The sequence below is a fragment of the Sus scrofa genome, chromosome 9, assembly GCF_054392235.1.
Source record: "Sus scrofa isolate SSC_HxYL_T2T_F1_AM1 chromosome 9, Sscrofa_HxYL_maternal_Yorkshire_Landrace_v2.0, whole genome shotgun sequence".
NCBI classification, from domain to species: Eukaryota; Metazoa; Chordata; class Mammalia; order Artiodactyla; family Suidae; genus Sus; species Sus scrofa.
The window spans coordinates 69,869,090-69,883,055 of NC_139391.1; the positions used below are offsets into that span (position 1 = coordinate 69,869,090).

The 13,966-nt window shown below is 38.7% G+C and overlaps 1 protein-coding gene across 6 annotated transcripts in view; it reads left to right on the forward strand.

The window, feature by feature from the left end:
• MDM4 (MDM4 regulator of p53) overlaps positions 1-13,966 on the forward strand; it is a 44,218-nt gene that overhangs the window by 22,719 nt on the left and 7,533 nt on the right. For all 6 annotated transcript variants that reach the window (XM_013989569.3, XM_084976836.1, XM_084976839.1 and 3 more), the window contains exons 6-10: positions 2,983-3,050; positions 3,748-3,847; positions 7,062-7,222; positions 9,213-9,362; positions 12,076-12,156. In XM_013989569.3, coding sequence (XP_013845023.2) covers positions 2,983-3,050; positions 3,748-3,847; positions 7,062-7,222; positions 9,213-9,362; positions 12,076-12,156 — 560 coding nt within the window. The remainder of the gene's footprint in view (positions 1-2,982; positions 3,051-3,747; positions 3,848-7,061; positions 7,223-9,212; positions 9,363-12,075; positions 12,157-13,966) is intronic.

A 13,966-nucleotide genomic window follows, 5' to 3' on the forward strand; every position in this document is an offset into this window, starting at 1 on the left:
TGGTGCTTTATACATCTGTTGCATCACATCAAAGCCATGTAAGATCTGCTTGTTCCTCTTTCAGTGATGTTTAGATTCTGTGGGTTATGTGGCGTCCCTGATCCATCTGTTATAAAGGTCCCCCAAGAACCTTTCACCTAAAGGTTTTAACTTTGTGTTACTTGAATGCCAATTTGTCTAATTCTTTGCTTTATTCTATACCTTTTAAATACTCCCCTTTGAGTTTAATTTATTAGGTATGTGCAGCAAACTGCTGTCTTAAGTATAGCGTATTAGAAATATGTGAATAAACTGGATGCAACTGAAATGTAACCCTCTCACTCAGATAATGAACCTTTCCTTTTTCCATTCCTTCATGAAGCGCTTTTGTGAGTTTCAAATCAGATTTTAGATAACATTGTCCTTTGAAGAAAGCCCAAGTTTGTAATCCTTTTAGATCGGCTATTTTCCAATAGTTTACTGAAACAGATTGAAAACAAATCCATTCCTAATAAAGATTTACACTTAAAAATGACATCAGAGGGACTTTGCTCTCATATTGAAATGTGATTTTTGGGGAGTTCCCTTCTGGCACAGTGGGTTAAAGATCTGGCATTGTCATTGCAGTGGCTTGGGTTGCTGTTATAGAGAGGGTTCAGTCCCTGGCCTGGGAACTTGTGTGTCATGGGTCTGGCCAAAAACAAAAAAAGGAATGTGATTTTGAACTTACTGAATTTTGAAGCCTGTTGGTTTGATTGAGCCAGTTGCCCACTTCACCCAACTATAAATTTCTGTTTGAGAGGAAAGGCCTTGCAAATGAGAGGGTGCATTATTGAAATTCAGTCACTTGTGAAATAGTGCGGTTTTCCTGGGATAGTCACTACAGACTTAAAATACACAGAGGATTTTATATTTGGTGATCTCTTCTTTCAGTATAATTTGCTTTCTGATTGATCTGTTCTCTGAATATCTAGAATAGGTAAAATTCTCACTTTCTCTCATTTTCTTTATTGCACTTAGCAAAATTTAACATGCCGTATATTAAAATGAACACTTTTATAACAAACATTTCAATCTGTCCTCACAACTCCATGAGGAAGGTCTGGAGATGAAGAAACTGAAGTTTTGGGTTTTTTTTTAGTAGAACAAGTAATTTGTCTGAGATAAGAGGTAGAGCAGATGTTTCTGACTATCTAGTCCTTGCCCTTTCCTTTTGTGCCACACACTGCTGTTTCCTTAACCTTTGCTTGTAACAGAGTTTGCCCCAATTAATTTTTTAACACATTAAACAAAAATCTGAACATTAACTCTTTAAAGCATTTTCTTCTTTAATTTACCATTTTGAAATGATATCAGTTAAAAAATGTTACAGAGGTATTAAAAAGAGTTTCATATACTCTTTATCCAGTTTCTGCAAATGGTAACATCTTACATAAGCATAGTGCAGTGATCAAAAACAGGCCAGGAAATTTCCCCAAAGCAATTTTGATTGATTGTCCGTTCTGGACCTGAACTTATTAGTGGTTATGGTTGGCCTTCTCTGTTGATCTTCATAAGTTGGGTTGCATGTGTTTTATTTGAAGGGACAAATGAGAAAAATGTTTTCCATATCAACTGTTTTATACCTTGGCAAATGAGATAAACCTTTTATTTTGATGGTTGAAGAAATGAAGTGAAGGTGGTTCTTTATAAATCATTTCTCCAAATTTCCACATGTATTCTAATAAAATGAAATATATATGACAAATTTTATATTTTAAGATGCCTTATACATTGTAGCTTTCCCTAATAATTTATTTTTGCTTCTAATTGTTTTAACCTAAGTAAGGTAGTAAGTCTTTAGAACTAAAAATGCCAGGAGTCAAATTACTTTATTAAAGAAATGCTTCACTGCATTGTACGTTAGTTGATCTCTGAAGACCAGTGTGGTCAAAAAATGTATCTCCATTTATCTTTAAAAATGTTTCTAGAAATAATGCTCTCTATTATTACAATTTTAAAAATGTTTGCTTTGTGTAAAACCACTGAATTGTCAGACCAGTTAGTTGTAGGATCTTTATTCTTTCCCTGGCAAAGTCTTTATTGGATGAGGATGATGTTTTCCATAGTGTCTTAGTTCTGGACCTGATAGTAGCTGATGAACCCAATCTATGATAGACCTATGTGGGTGCATATAGTTACATATAGCCTTACATAATGAGTGGTCCAAGTTGTTACGTTTTCTGCATCTTGTTCTTTTCCTGTAGATAAGTTTTCATCCTCTGTTCTGCTTGAAAAATTTTAAAGGCCTTGAAATACATTTTTCTAAGAATTTCTCTTAGGTGATTCTTTTCTTTGCTTCCTTTTGGCCTTGAGAAAAACTTTAGCTGCTTCCTCTTCCTTCTTAGGCAATGTTTATAGGAACTGGAAAAAAAGAAGACTTGTTGATTAAAAAAACTAATCTATATTCAGGTGGTGGAAATTTAAACTGTGAAATCATCATTGACACTTGGAGTGTAAGTTTACATGAGGATGCCGCTATTGTGTCATAAAGCAAGTGGGAAAAATTGCATATTTTTAGATTTCATAATCCTGTATAATTTTAACACTTGAAAATAAAATTAAATTAAAAGCCAAATTTTTTTTCTTATTGTTTACAATTTAGGCCAAGTAGGAAGTACACCTATAGGAATAAGTGATAAAATACTCTCCATTTTTCCATGCTTAGAATCACTTTCTGTATTAAATTTGAGAGTATGCTATGGAAGAACATTTTTTTTAGACGTTTTTCACTTTTCTTCAGATGATGTTTTGATAATATATTTTGAACATACCTCTCTTGGTCTATGCCTTTTTTATTAGTTTCGGTTTTTCCTTTTGGATGAGAGGCTTGTCCAGTCAAAATGGAGAAGTACATCTTTAGGGACCAAACCTGGCTGCAGGGTTGTTTGCTGAGGTCCTTTTGGTGTGGAAAGAATGGTTATTACCAGGGAAGGTTTTCCTTTTGTTTTACTTGCTATCCAGATGCTGCTCAGACTCTCGCTCTCGCACAGGATCACAGTATGGATATTCCAAGTCAAGACCAACTGAAGGTAAAATCACCACACGGTGACTTCTTTTGTTGTACAGAGTGGCCCCTTCTCTGTACCTATGATCTTGGATTCCCAAGACCTTTCCCTGAATATGGTAAGAATTTAATACGAAAGGTTCTTGGGAGTTCACAGACTAGGGACAGAGTGAACCTTCTCTGTTCTGCCCATAACAGAGTTCCAGTCTCTGAATCTTTCTTTGGGATGTAGCACTTCTGATCTTCAGTTCTTCCAGTTGCATTTTCTTTGGGGTTTGTATATACCTGTTTGTGTGATGGTGTATGTACATAGGTGTTTGAGGAAATTGCTTAATTAGATTTTTAACAGGCTTGTTGTAGTTAACTTCATGTCAGACCATTTCTTAAAGCTTCCCAAAGCTGGGACAACTTTATGATCATCTTGGTATATGGCGAGGGTTTCATGTTTTCTGAATTATGCCTAATATTGTGTAGGCTAGAGGATTTATATTGATAGCCTGTTTTTAACAGTAGATTTTAGCCTTTTGTGGAAATGTTTTTCCCCACAGTAGGTTGAGGACAGGTGTTGCTTTATTTGATGACTGTTGTAAACTTCAGAGTTTTCCTTTCTTGTGCGTAACCCATTGTGTCGCACACTAACTGGTGAGCCAGAATGGAACTGCTACATCCCCTGGTCTCAGTCATTGCTATTACACTGATAGGTGCCTTTCCCTTCTTTTCAGCAAAGCGTAGAAGAAAGTTCTAATTCCAGGAAAAGAACCGAAGAAGACAATATTCCTGCACTGCCTACCTCACAGCATAAATGCAAAAATTCTAGAGAGGGTAAGTTTTGGATTAAGGCTATGTAGACTTTTCTCTCTCTTCCTCTCTTTTTATTTTTTATTTTCTTGGCTGTGTCTGCAGCGCAGAAGTTCCTGGGCCAGGGATTGAACCTACACTATAGCAGCGACACTGCTAGATCCTTAAACCTGCTGAACCACCAGCGAACTCCTTCTTTCTTTTTTGGTGGTGACTTTTAGAAATGGCATCTGTCCATATTAAGCAGTAGCAGTAATTACAACTGTTACGTAGAAAACTCAGAAATAATAATGCCGTCTCTTTGCATGTGAAGTAGTGGGGGCATATGTCATACTTACTTTTCATTCTTTTCTGAAAATCTTCTTTTTACCCTAGTCACCACTGCTAACTTTGAAGGAGATGGTAGTGCTCTTTTAGCAACACACGATGACTGGGTTGGAGCAAGAGCTTTCCTTTAGCTAGCAAGCTACTAGAAAATAGCCTCATGTTATCAGTTTGCCACCTGGCAACTCAGATGCCCTTGGCTTTTTATTTATTTATTTATTTATTTTGTCTTTTTTGTCCTTTTAGGACTGCACCTGTGGCATATGGAGGTTCCCAGGCTAGGGGTCTAATCGGAGCTGTACCTGCCAGCCTACGCCACAGCCACAGCAACGCAGGATCCAAGCTGAGTCTGTGACCTACACCACAGCTCACGACAGGAACTCCCTGCCTTCGCCTTTTAAACCTTGGCACCCTTGTGTGGGTTGATCTGGTTAGAATTTTTATTTGTATTTGTCTGCCTGAGGCAAAGTCTAATTTTCGTAGATTTTAAAAGTTTGCAAAGATGTAAAATATTCTTCATATTTAATAGAAGCCTATTAGTTCCTTTGCCTTTGGATGGTAGTTATAAGATCTTTGCCATTTCATACTAGATATGATATGGTCAGGTTAAGCAAGTTGGTTGACATTTTGGAAGTTTTCCCCAAAACCCTACTTTATAAAATAGTTCTTAAAATTTTTTCTACAAAGATATATAAAATCGTAAATTCCTCGAAGATATTTTATAGCAGGATGGTTTCTAGCGTAGGTACCTGACTCACCCTTGCAAAATTGGCAGGTTAGACCTCTAGCAACATTCCAGAAAATTATGCTCCTAAAATTGTTCTAAATGTTAAATTAAAATTTAATCTGTTTATCATGCTGCATTGTTTTCTTCAGATTGCGTTTTGGATATAAACTGAATTTTAGGCTTCCTAGTTACCTTGGAGCTTGTATGGTATTAAATGTGTCATTTTGTTTCTTTAAATACAGGTCCTCGTTTATTTTCTACTCAGAAGGCTGTTTAAAATATAAAAACAGCCAGTTAAGGAGAGTCTATGTAGCTTGTGCTGTAAATTTTGAGAATAAATAGCTTAGTGTTTTCAGGAAGGTGTACAGGTAGAAAGGGCAGAATTTTTTTATGTGGAAAGAATGGCCTGTTTTCATTCCCTTTACAGGAACTTATAGAGCTTGAATAGTTGAAAATAACTGTAGTGTGGCACCAGATCAGGAATTAGGTTTATCATAGGTTCAGCAATGAATAAGCAAAAGGTAGTTAAAGTTTCCCTGAGCACAGGTGTGCCATTTCACAGACAGGAACAACATAATTTATAAGTACGTAGAGTAACATTTTGTTTTGACAGGGATCTGTTTATCACAGAAATTTTTTCCAACCATAGGTACACATGTGTTTAGCACATTTAAACAACTTTGGTTGCCATTGGCATGCTTAGTGCATTGGGAAGAGGTGGAAGAGAGTCACAAGTAGAAAAAGAGTAAAACACAATGAAATCAGTTGGACAATGGGAAAGGAGAAAAAGAATTTCATGTGGTAGCAACAAACTTAGGTTAGTAACTCCCTTGAACATCATTTTAGATGTACAACAGGAGATCTTTTATTTGGAGCATGTGTACCCTTAATATGTCTTGGATTTGCAATATTTCTAGATTTTCTGAAGAGCCCATTGAGCCAGAAGGGACATATGTCTATATTTATTTGGATACCCTACAGTTCAGTGTTTCATAGTGGTTGTTACCTATCAGAACATGAATCCTTTGAGAAACGTCTGAAAGTGTGTGGTACCAGTGAGACTCCCTGGACAATCTTGTGATTACCCATTATGGTCTGTACCACTTTGCTTCCATGTCAAGGGTTGGACTCCACTGTGCAGTCCACTGGATTAAGCCATTGTCAGGTATCATCTATTAGGGCAAGTCATTCTTTCGTTATAATAATAGAGATTTTTAAAATTACCACTGAATGACTATTTAGAAATCCTTTTTTTTTTTTTTTTTTGCTTTTTGCTTTTTAGGGCCGAACCTGTGGATATGGAAGTTCCCAGGCTAGGGGTCAAATCAGAGCTATAGCTGCTGGCCTACGCCACAGCCACAGCAATGCTGAATCTAAGCCATGTCTGTGACCCACACCACAGTTCATGGCAACACTGGATCTTTAACCCACTGAGCAAGGCCAGGGATTAAACCCACATCCTCATGGATACTAGTCAGATTTGTTACCGCTGAGCCACAGCTGGAACTTTTTAGAAATCCTTTTAGAACAATGCCATTATTTGGATGCTTTCAGAATTTAGATTTCTTAGTTTTTTGGTTTTTTTTTTTTTTGTCTTTTCTTGAGCCACTCCCCTGACATATGGAGGTTCCCAGGCTAGGGGTCTAATCAGAGCTGTAGTCACCGGCCTACACCAGAGCCACAGCAACGCAAGATCCGAGCCACGTCTGCGACCCACACCACAGCTCACAGCAATGCTGGATCCTTAACCCACTGAGCAAGGCCAGGGATCGAACCCGCAACCTTATGGTTCCTAGTCAGATTCGTTAACCACTGCGCCATGACAGGAACTCCCCCAGAATTTAGATTTCTTAATGAATGATATCTAGTGTCATTATTTGCTAATGAAGCCAAACAGGGGAGGAAGGAGATTTGGGCTCAAAACTGAAACAGGTATTTGATTTTTAATTCATTTTACTGGGAAGAGAAATTTCTTTTCCTTTTTTTTTTTTGATCATACCTGTGGCATGCAGAAGTTTCTGGGCTAGGGATTGAATCCATGCCATAGCAGTGATAACACTGGATCTTTACCTGCTGAGTCACCAGGGAACTCCTTGTCTTATAAAAATAGATTGTAAATATTATAGAGTCTTGATTCTTAAGTGTTGTGTGCAGAGTTTATCGTCCTTTTTTGTTTGACTTTTGTAGATGAAGATGTGGTAGAAAATTTAACCCAAGATGAGACATCAAGACTGGACCTCGGGTTTGAGGAGTGGGATGTAGCCGGCCTGCCTTGGTGGTTTTTGGGAAACTTGAGAAACAACTATACACCTAGAAGTAATGGCTCAACTGATTTACAGACAAATCAGGTAAATCTGACATTTGAAGAGAAACCTTTTTTTCTTTTGAAAGGGTAACATTCTTGGTTACTCCTGACCCTATGTTATATCCTCTAAGAATTCCCATTTGGTGCTACAACTTTTTTTTTTTTTGCTTTTTAGGGCCGCACCTGTAGCGTATGGAGGTTCCCAGGCTAGGGGTTGAATCGGAGTTACAGCTGCCGGCCTATGACACAGCCGTAGCAACACAGGATCTGAGCCACATCTGCGACCGACACCACAGCTCACAGCAACAGCTGGATCCTTAGCCCACTGAGCAAGGCCAGGGATCAATCTTGAAACCTCACAGTTACTAGTTGGATTTGTATCTGTTTCTGCTGTGCCACAACAGGAACTTCCAGTGCTTCAACTTTTAAGTTCCATCTTTATGCATACAGCCCAAATCTTTTTTTTTTTTTTGTCTTTTTGTCTTTTTGCCTTTTCTAGGGCTGCTCCCACAGCATATGGAGGTTCCCAGGCTAGGGGTCGAATTGGAGCTGTAGCCACCGGCCTACGCCAGAGCCACAGCAACTCGGGATCTGAGCCGCATCTGCGACCTACACTGCAGCTCACAGCAACGCTGGATCCTTAGCCCACTGAGCAAGGCCAGGGATCGAACCCAAAACCTCATGGTTCCTAGTCGGATTCGTTAACCATTGCGCCGCGACGGGAACTCCAAGTATTAATTTTTTTTTTTTGGTCTTTTTGCTTTTTTCTAGGACTGCTTCCTGCGGCATATGGAGGTTCCCAGGCTAGGGGTCTAATCGGAGCTGTAGCCACTGGCCTACGCCACAGCCACAGCAACTCGGAATCCGAGCCTCGTCTGTGACCTACACCACAGCTCATGGCAATCCCGGATCCTTGACCCACTGAGCAAGGCCAGGGATCGAACCCACAACCTCATGGTTCCTAGTCGGGTTTGTCTCTGCTGCGCCACAATGGGAACTCCCCTATTATTATGTCTTATTTACTTGTTACCTGTTTGACCCCACTGAAATATAAGCCCAGGACTTTTGTATTACTGCCCACTCTATTCTATTGCCTAGTATCTAGAGCAGTATCTGACACATAATAGACAGTGGCTATTTGTTCAGTAAAAAATGGACATATAATAGTGGCAAAATAATAAGTTCTCATGAATATTGTAGGAAAAATATGTTAAAGTATCCACAGGTGAAAGCAGAAAGTTATATTTAAAGTTGTTAAGAAAGAAGTGTTAGGGAGTTCCTGTAGTGGCTTAGCAGAAATGAATCTGACTAGTATCCATGAGGACACAAGTTTGATCCCTGACCTCATTCAGTGGATTGGGGATCTGGCATTGCCATGAGCTGTGGTAGAGGTTGCAGACGCAGCTCGGATCCTGCGTTGCTGTGCCTGTGGTGTAGGCCTGCAGCTTCAGCTCTTATTCAACTCCTAGCCTGGAAACTTAACACATGCTTAACTTAATGTAAGTATGGCCCTAAAAAAAAAAAAAAGAAAGGAAGAAGTGTTGTATACCAGCTTTACCTCAATAAAATCTTTTTAAAAAAGGAGTTCAGAAAGGAGACAGAAGGTTTGAGTTCCATCAATATTTCTCATATTTCTTTAATAAACATCACTGGCTATTAAAGGAAAGGTTATGTCATAAATAATAGAAAGTTTCTAGGTCCTTAGAGAGCCACCTGTAGAAAGGAATGTAGAGAATGGATTCTTTTTAGTTGAGCAATTATAAGTTTTTAGGCTTTAAGTGCTTTTAAGTGCTTTAATACTCTTTCTCAGGTGTTAGGCCTAATTTACTGTTAAAATAGAAAATTCCTTGCCAGGTGCTCTTTTATCCCCCCATTAGTTTATACATAGTAGGTGCCAAGTAGATATCTGCTGTAGAGAGACTAGGCATTCTCTTGAGATGTGTGAGGACAGTGAGTGTGGGGTTCATTTATGTTGGTAAAACATCCCTGATAAGCCTCGGACTACAAAAGCTCATGTTGGTGTTTTCTTTTAGGATATTGGTACTGCCATTGTTTCAGACACCACAGATGACTTGTGGTTTTTGAATGAGTCTGTATCAGAGCAGTTTGGTATTGGAATAAAAGTTGAAGCTGCTGATACTGAACAAACAAGTGAAGAAGTAGGGAAGGTGAGAGATAAAAAGGTATGTTGTGGAAAAATTTCGGGCCTTGATTATATTTCCTTGCATGTAGTATAATCTTTTCAGATATGGTGACCTGACACTATGCTGCTTTGTACAACGAATGACTCATGTATCCTCCCTTGTATTTTTTTTAATATTTTCCTATATCCAGTTTTAAGATTGACATTAAGTTAACTAAGCCTGTCTTAAAAATAGGACAGGACTTCATGGGTAAAGCTCCTACTGTGTTAGAAGCAATAAAGTACCCTTTTCCTGCTTGTCCAATCTCTTATTGTGGAGTTTTTTTCTTTTAGGCAAAGTTCTGCATGGCCACAATAACCTGTAGGAAAAAAAAAAATCCTTATTTCTTAGATTTCTCAATAGTTTTCATACCTGTTTTATACCTAATGGAACCAGAACGCCGAGGTCTTACTACGTATTTTATTTTATTAAAAAATTGTGGGGGGGAGTTCCCATCGTGGCTCAGTGGTTAACGAATCCAACTAGTATCCATGAGGATGAGGGTTTGATCCCTGGCCTTGCTCAGTGGGTTAAGGCTTGGGCGTTGCCGTGAGCTGTGGTGTAGGTTGCAGATGCGGCTTGTCTCGGATCTGGCGTTACTGTGGCTGTGGTGTAGGCTGGCAGCTGTAGCTCTGATTAGACCCCTAACCTGGGAACCTCCATGTGCTTCGGGTACAGCCCCTTAAAAAAAGGCAAAAAACAAAAAAAAAATTGGGGGGTTGGGCACACCTGTGGTATGCAGAAGTTCCTGGACCAGAGATTGAACCTACACCACATCAGCCACCTGAGCCACAGCAGTGGTAGTACCAGATCCCCAACCCACTGAGCCACCAGAAAACTCCGTTACATATTTTAGAGTTTACATAGGGGAAAAACAGAGCTAGAATACACATGGTGTGAGCACATCAAGAGTCATACAAACACATGCTCAAATCTCTAAAGATATTGGGCTATAGATCCAGTACTGACATGGGTAAGCTTCTCAGTAAATAGCGATTGAATACATAGAGCAAAAACCAGACATAAATTGCATCTTTTGATTTAAGGGATTTTCGTAGTAATTTAGGTCCCTGAAGGATTTGTTCTAGATACTGGTATGTTTGTGGTGGGCAGATAGATACCTTGGATTTGTTGAGCTAGTTATTTGGGGTTAACATTAGAAGGGAGTGCAAGTGGCAAGAATGAAGACAAAGGTGACATTTGGAAACTTCTCTAGAGACAGATGGGGCTTAAAATACTTTTTTTTTTTTCCTTTTTACGGCCGCATCTGCAGCATGTGAAAGTTCCCAGGCTAGGGGTCGAATTCGAGCTGCATCTGCTGGCCTATGCCACAACTACAGCCACATGAATACCAAATCTGAGCTGCGTCTGTGACCTACGCTGCAGCTTATGGCAACACCAGCTCCTTAACCCACTGAGCAAGGCCAGGGATTGAACCCTCATCCTCACGGACACTATGGCATGTTCTTAACCCACTGAGCCACAGTGGGAACTCTTTTTTTTTTTCTTGAAATACTTGAACTTTTCTGAGAATGTTGCTATATAGTGGTTCATAATTCTGTCGTAATTTTTTTTTTTTTTTTTAAATGGCTACACCTGCAGCATATGGAAGTTCCCAGGCCAGGGACTGAATCTGAGCTGCAGCTGCAACCTCTGCCATAGCTGTGGCAATGCCAAATCCTTTAGCCCACTGCACCTTCAGGTATTGAACCTGCATTAGCAGCAGCCCAAACTGCTTCATTCAGATTCTTAACCCACTGCACCACAGCGGGAACTCATATCATAATTGGTTTTATTCCAATCACTAGATTGCAAAACTTGGGTTTTAATTTTTAGAATTTTAAATTTTAAAATTTATTTATTTATTTATTTTTTAAATTTTTTCGCCTTTCATCTTTTTAGGGCCTCACCCTCGGCATGTGGAGGTTCCCAGGCTAGGGGTCTTATCGGAGCTGTTGCTGCCGGCGGCCTACACCAGAATCACAGCAACGCCAGATCCGAGCTGCATCTGCAAACGGACACCACAGCTCATGGCAACGCCGGATCCTTAACCCACTGAGCGAGGCCAGGGATCGAACCTGCAACCTCATGGTTCCCACTCAGATTCGTTTCCACTGCACCACGACCTGAACTCCTAAAATTTAAAATTTAGAAGACACTTTCTGCATTTCTTGACTTTTGTTTTCTAATCCATGGCATGTCATGTTTTTACAGGACAGCCAGAAGATCACATAACAAACTTTACTTTTGAGTATGAAAAGTAAAATTTTACAGTACTTTATTTTGTTCTTCACATCTGAGTTCTTTATTTTATATGGTGCTTTTTATTTCCATTTTCTCATGGAATCCTGTTTTATTAATCCTGTGAATGCCTACCTAGATTTTCAAGATAAAATATTTCCACAGTTAATGATTTGTGCTCTGATATTCTTTATTTAAGGTCATAAATTTGGGAACCCTCTCCCTTCTGAATGCATAAGATATTTGGTCACCCTTCTAGGTGCTTTTCAATCATTTATTTTGCTGAAATGCCAACTAGGTTTGTACAGAATCATGTTTTTGGTCTCACATCTAAGCTGTCTCCTTCTTAAAGTGCTAGTGATAGGAGTAGAATGTGAGTTTTAAACTTGAAGCTCTGTTATCATTTTGCTCTCAGGTAATAACCTCATCTAAAATAGGTAAACCTTACTAAGAAATGTGTTTGCCTTCTCAGGTGATTGAAGTGGGAAAAAATGATGACCTTGAGGACTCTAAGTCCATAGACGATGATACTGATATAGAAGTTACGTCTGAGGTATGAATTTCTAGTAAAAGAGCTGTTTTATACCCTCTAACTCTTCAGATGTTAATGTTCTAGCGGTTCACTTGTTGAAGAATCTGTTTTCCCCCAATTTCTATCTACTTTTCTTAGGTGTTAGGAGATACTGGTTTCTTTATATCTTGTTAGACATTTTTACTGGGATTTGAGAAGAGAATGGGGTGAGTTGATCTAATCCTGTCCCAACCTTGAAAAGAGATGACTTAAATGCCTTTCTCCTTGCTTTGAAATCTCTGGACATTACACCATTATGCTGGATACACAGTTATTCAAAATAGTCCAGTTCTACTTTCCCGCTGAACACCTGTCTAATCCCAAAGATAGACCTACAAGCTATTTAAAATTCTTTGTCAAGTATAAAAATAATACTTTTGATGCATTCTTAAATAGAAACAAATGTAAAATGACTTAATTTCTATATAGGTTTATATGAATGGAGTGCTAATAAATGAAGATTGTTTATTAAGCTGTTAGGTATGGATTTGTTGCCAATTGGCAATTCAAGTCTAGGCTCAAATGTATACCTTGCCTTTCTTTTCACACTAGTTCCCCATTTCCCTTTTAGTACTTCCCTCCGATAATTCCCTGTGGGAGGAAGGGTGGTGGCGGAAGGATAAGGAGGGGATTTTACATTTTGCTGCTTGGGGGTATAAACATTTTAGGTTGTCTCCGATGTTGATCCTGTCCCCCAACTCCCACCCCACCACTACTGACTGTTATGGTAATTCATTGTAAATTATTTGTCTGTGCATAGGTAACTAATAAAGTGTTGCTGACCACAATACAAATAACAGAGATAAGTGTTTTCCATCTTAATCAGACTTTTGAGGCTACTTGGGCCAAGAAAACCTATTTAAGCAAATAGGTTATATTTCATCAATTCAGAGATGCCATGGAATTTAATAAACCCTATTATTTTTATGTACTACTAAAAAAGAAAAGTGATGCCAATTAAACTATGACATACCATTAATTATGAATTCCAAATCTTTATGGAGTTCCTTTGAGTATTTATGTAGCATTTCAGATGAGATCTGAGGATCTTAAACTGGCAAGAATGTTCTGATGCTCTCTGGAGAACATCCCAGTTTAACAAATGGTTGTGTCCCTGCCTCGGTATAGGCAGTTGAATTATGACTTCTCAACTTGAAGTGCTTGGCCTTCGTTCTGAAAGTAATCAAGTCAGCGTGTGTCAAATCATTGATCCTGTCAAAACCAGGCAATTATCCACATTAAATACTCTTGACTTGTTCCAGGTAGCTACCTTTGAATTAAGCAAGGCATTTAAAATTCATTGAGGTCTGGTATCTCCTGATTTGAATATGGAGAAGCAGGGAAAAAAAAATTACTTGGTATTCAAGGACAAGAACATTCACTTTTCAGAGACTGTGATTTAGGCATACAGTTAGCTCCCTATGATCCTGATCCTATTAAGTAAATGCAGTAGTTTTCAAATCTCATTTTAATTTTAGCATTCTCGTTTGACAAATTTTATAACATTTCTTAGTAGGAAAGAGTGACAGTATCTCTTCTTCATTCTTTAGCCTCTTGCTCAGTAAAAGAGTAAGTTGTACAAAGAGAAATGACCTAAAAAGAAGGCAGTGGGGAAAAGCAAACAATGTAAATTCTACTCAGACTAGATAGAAAGCTAAAATAATTTAAATTTCTTAGAGATAGCTACACCAAGTTTTGGCTTGAAGTGGCAGTTGTGTCACTATCATTGTAAAGCTTCTCAAGACTTTCCTATGTGTAGCTATAGAATTTGTTCAAATTCTAGGCTAGACCA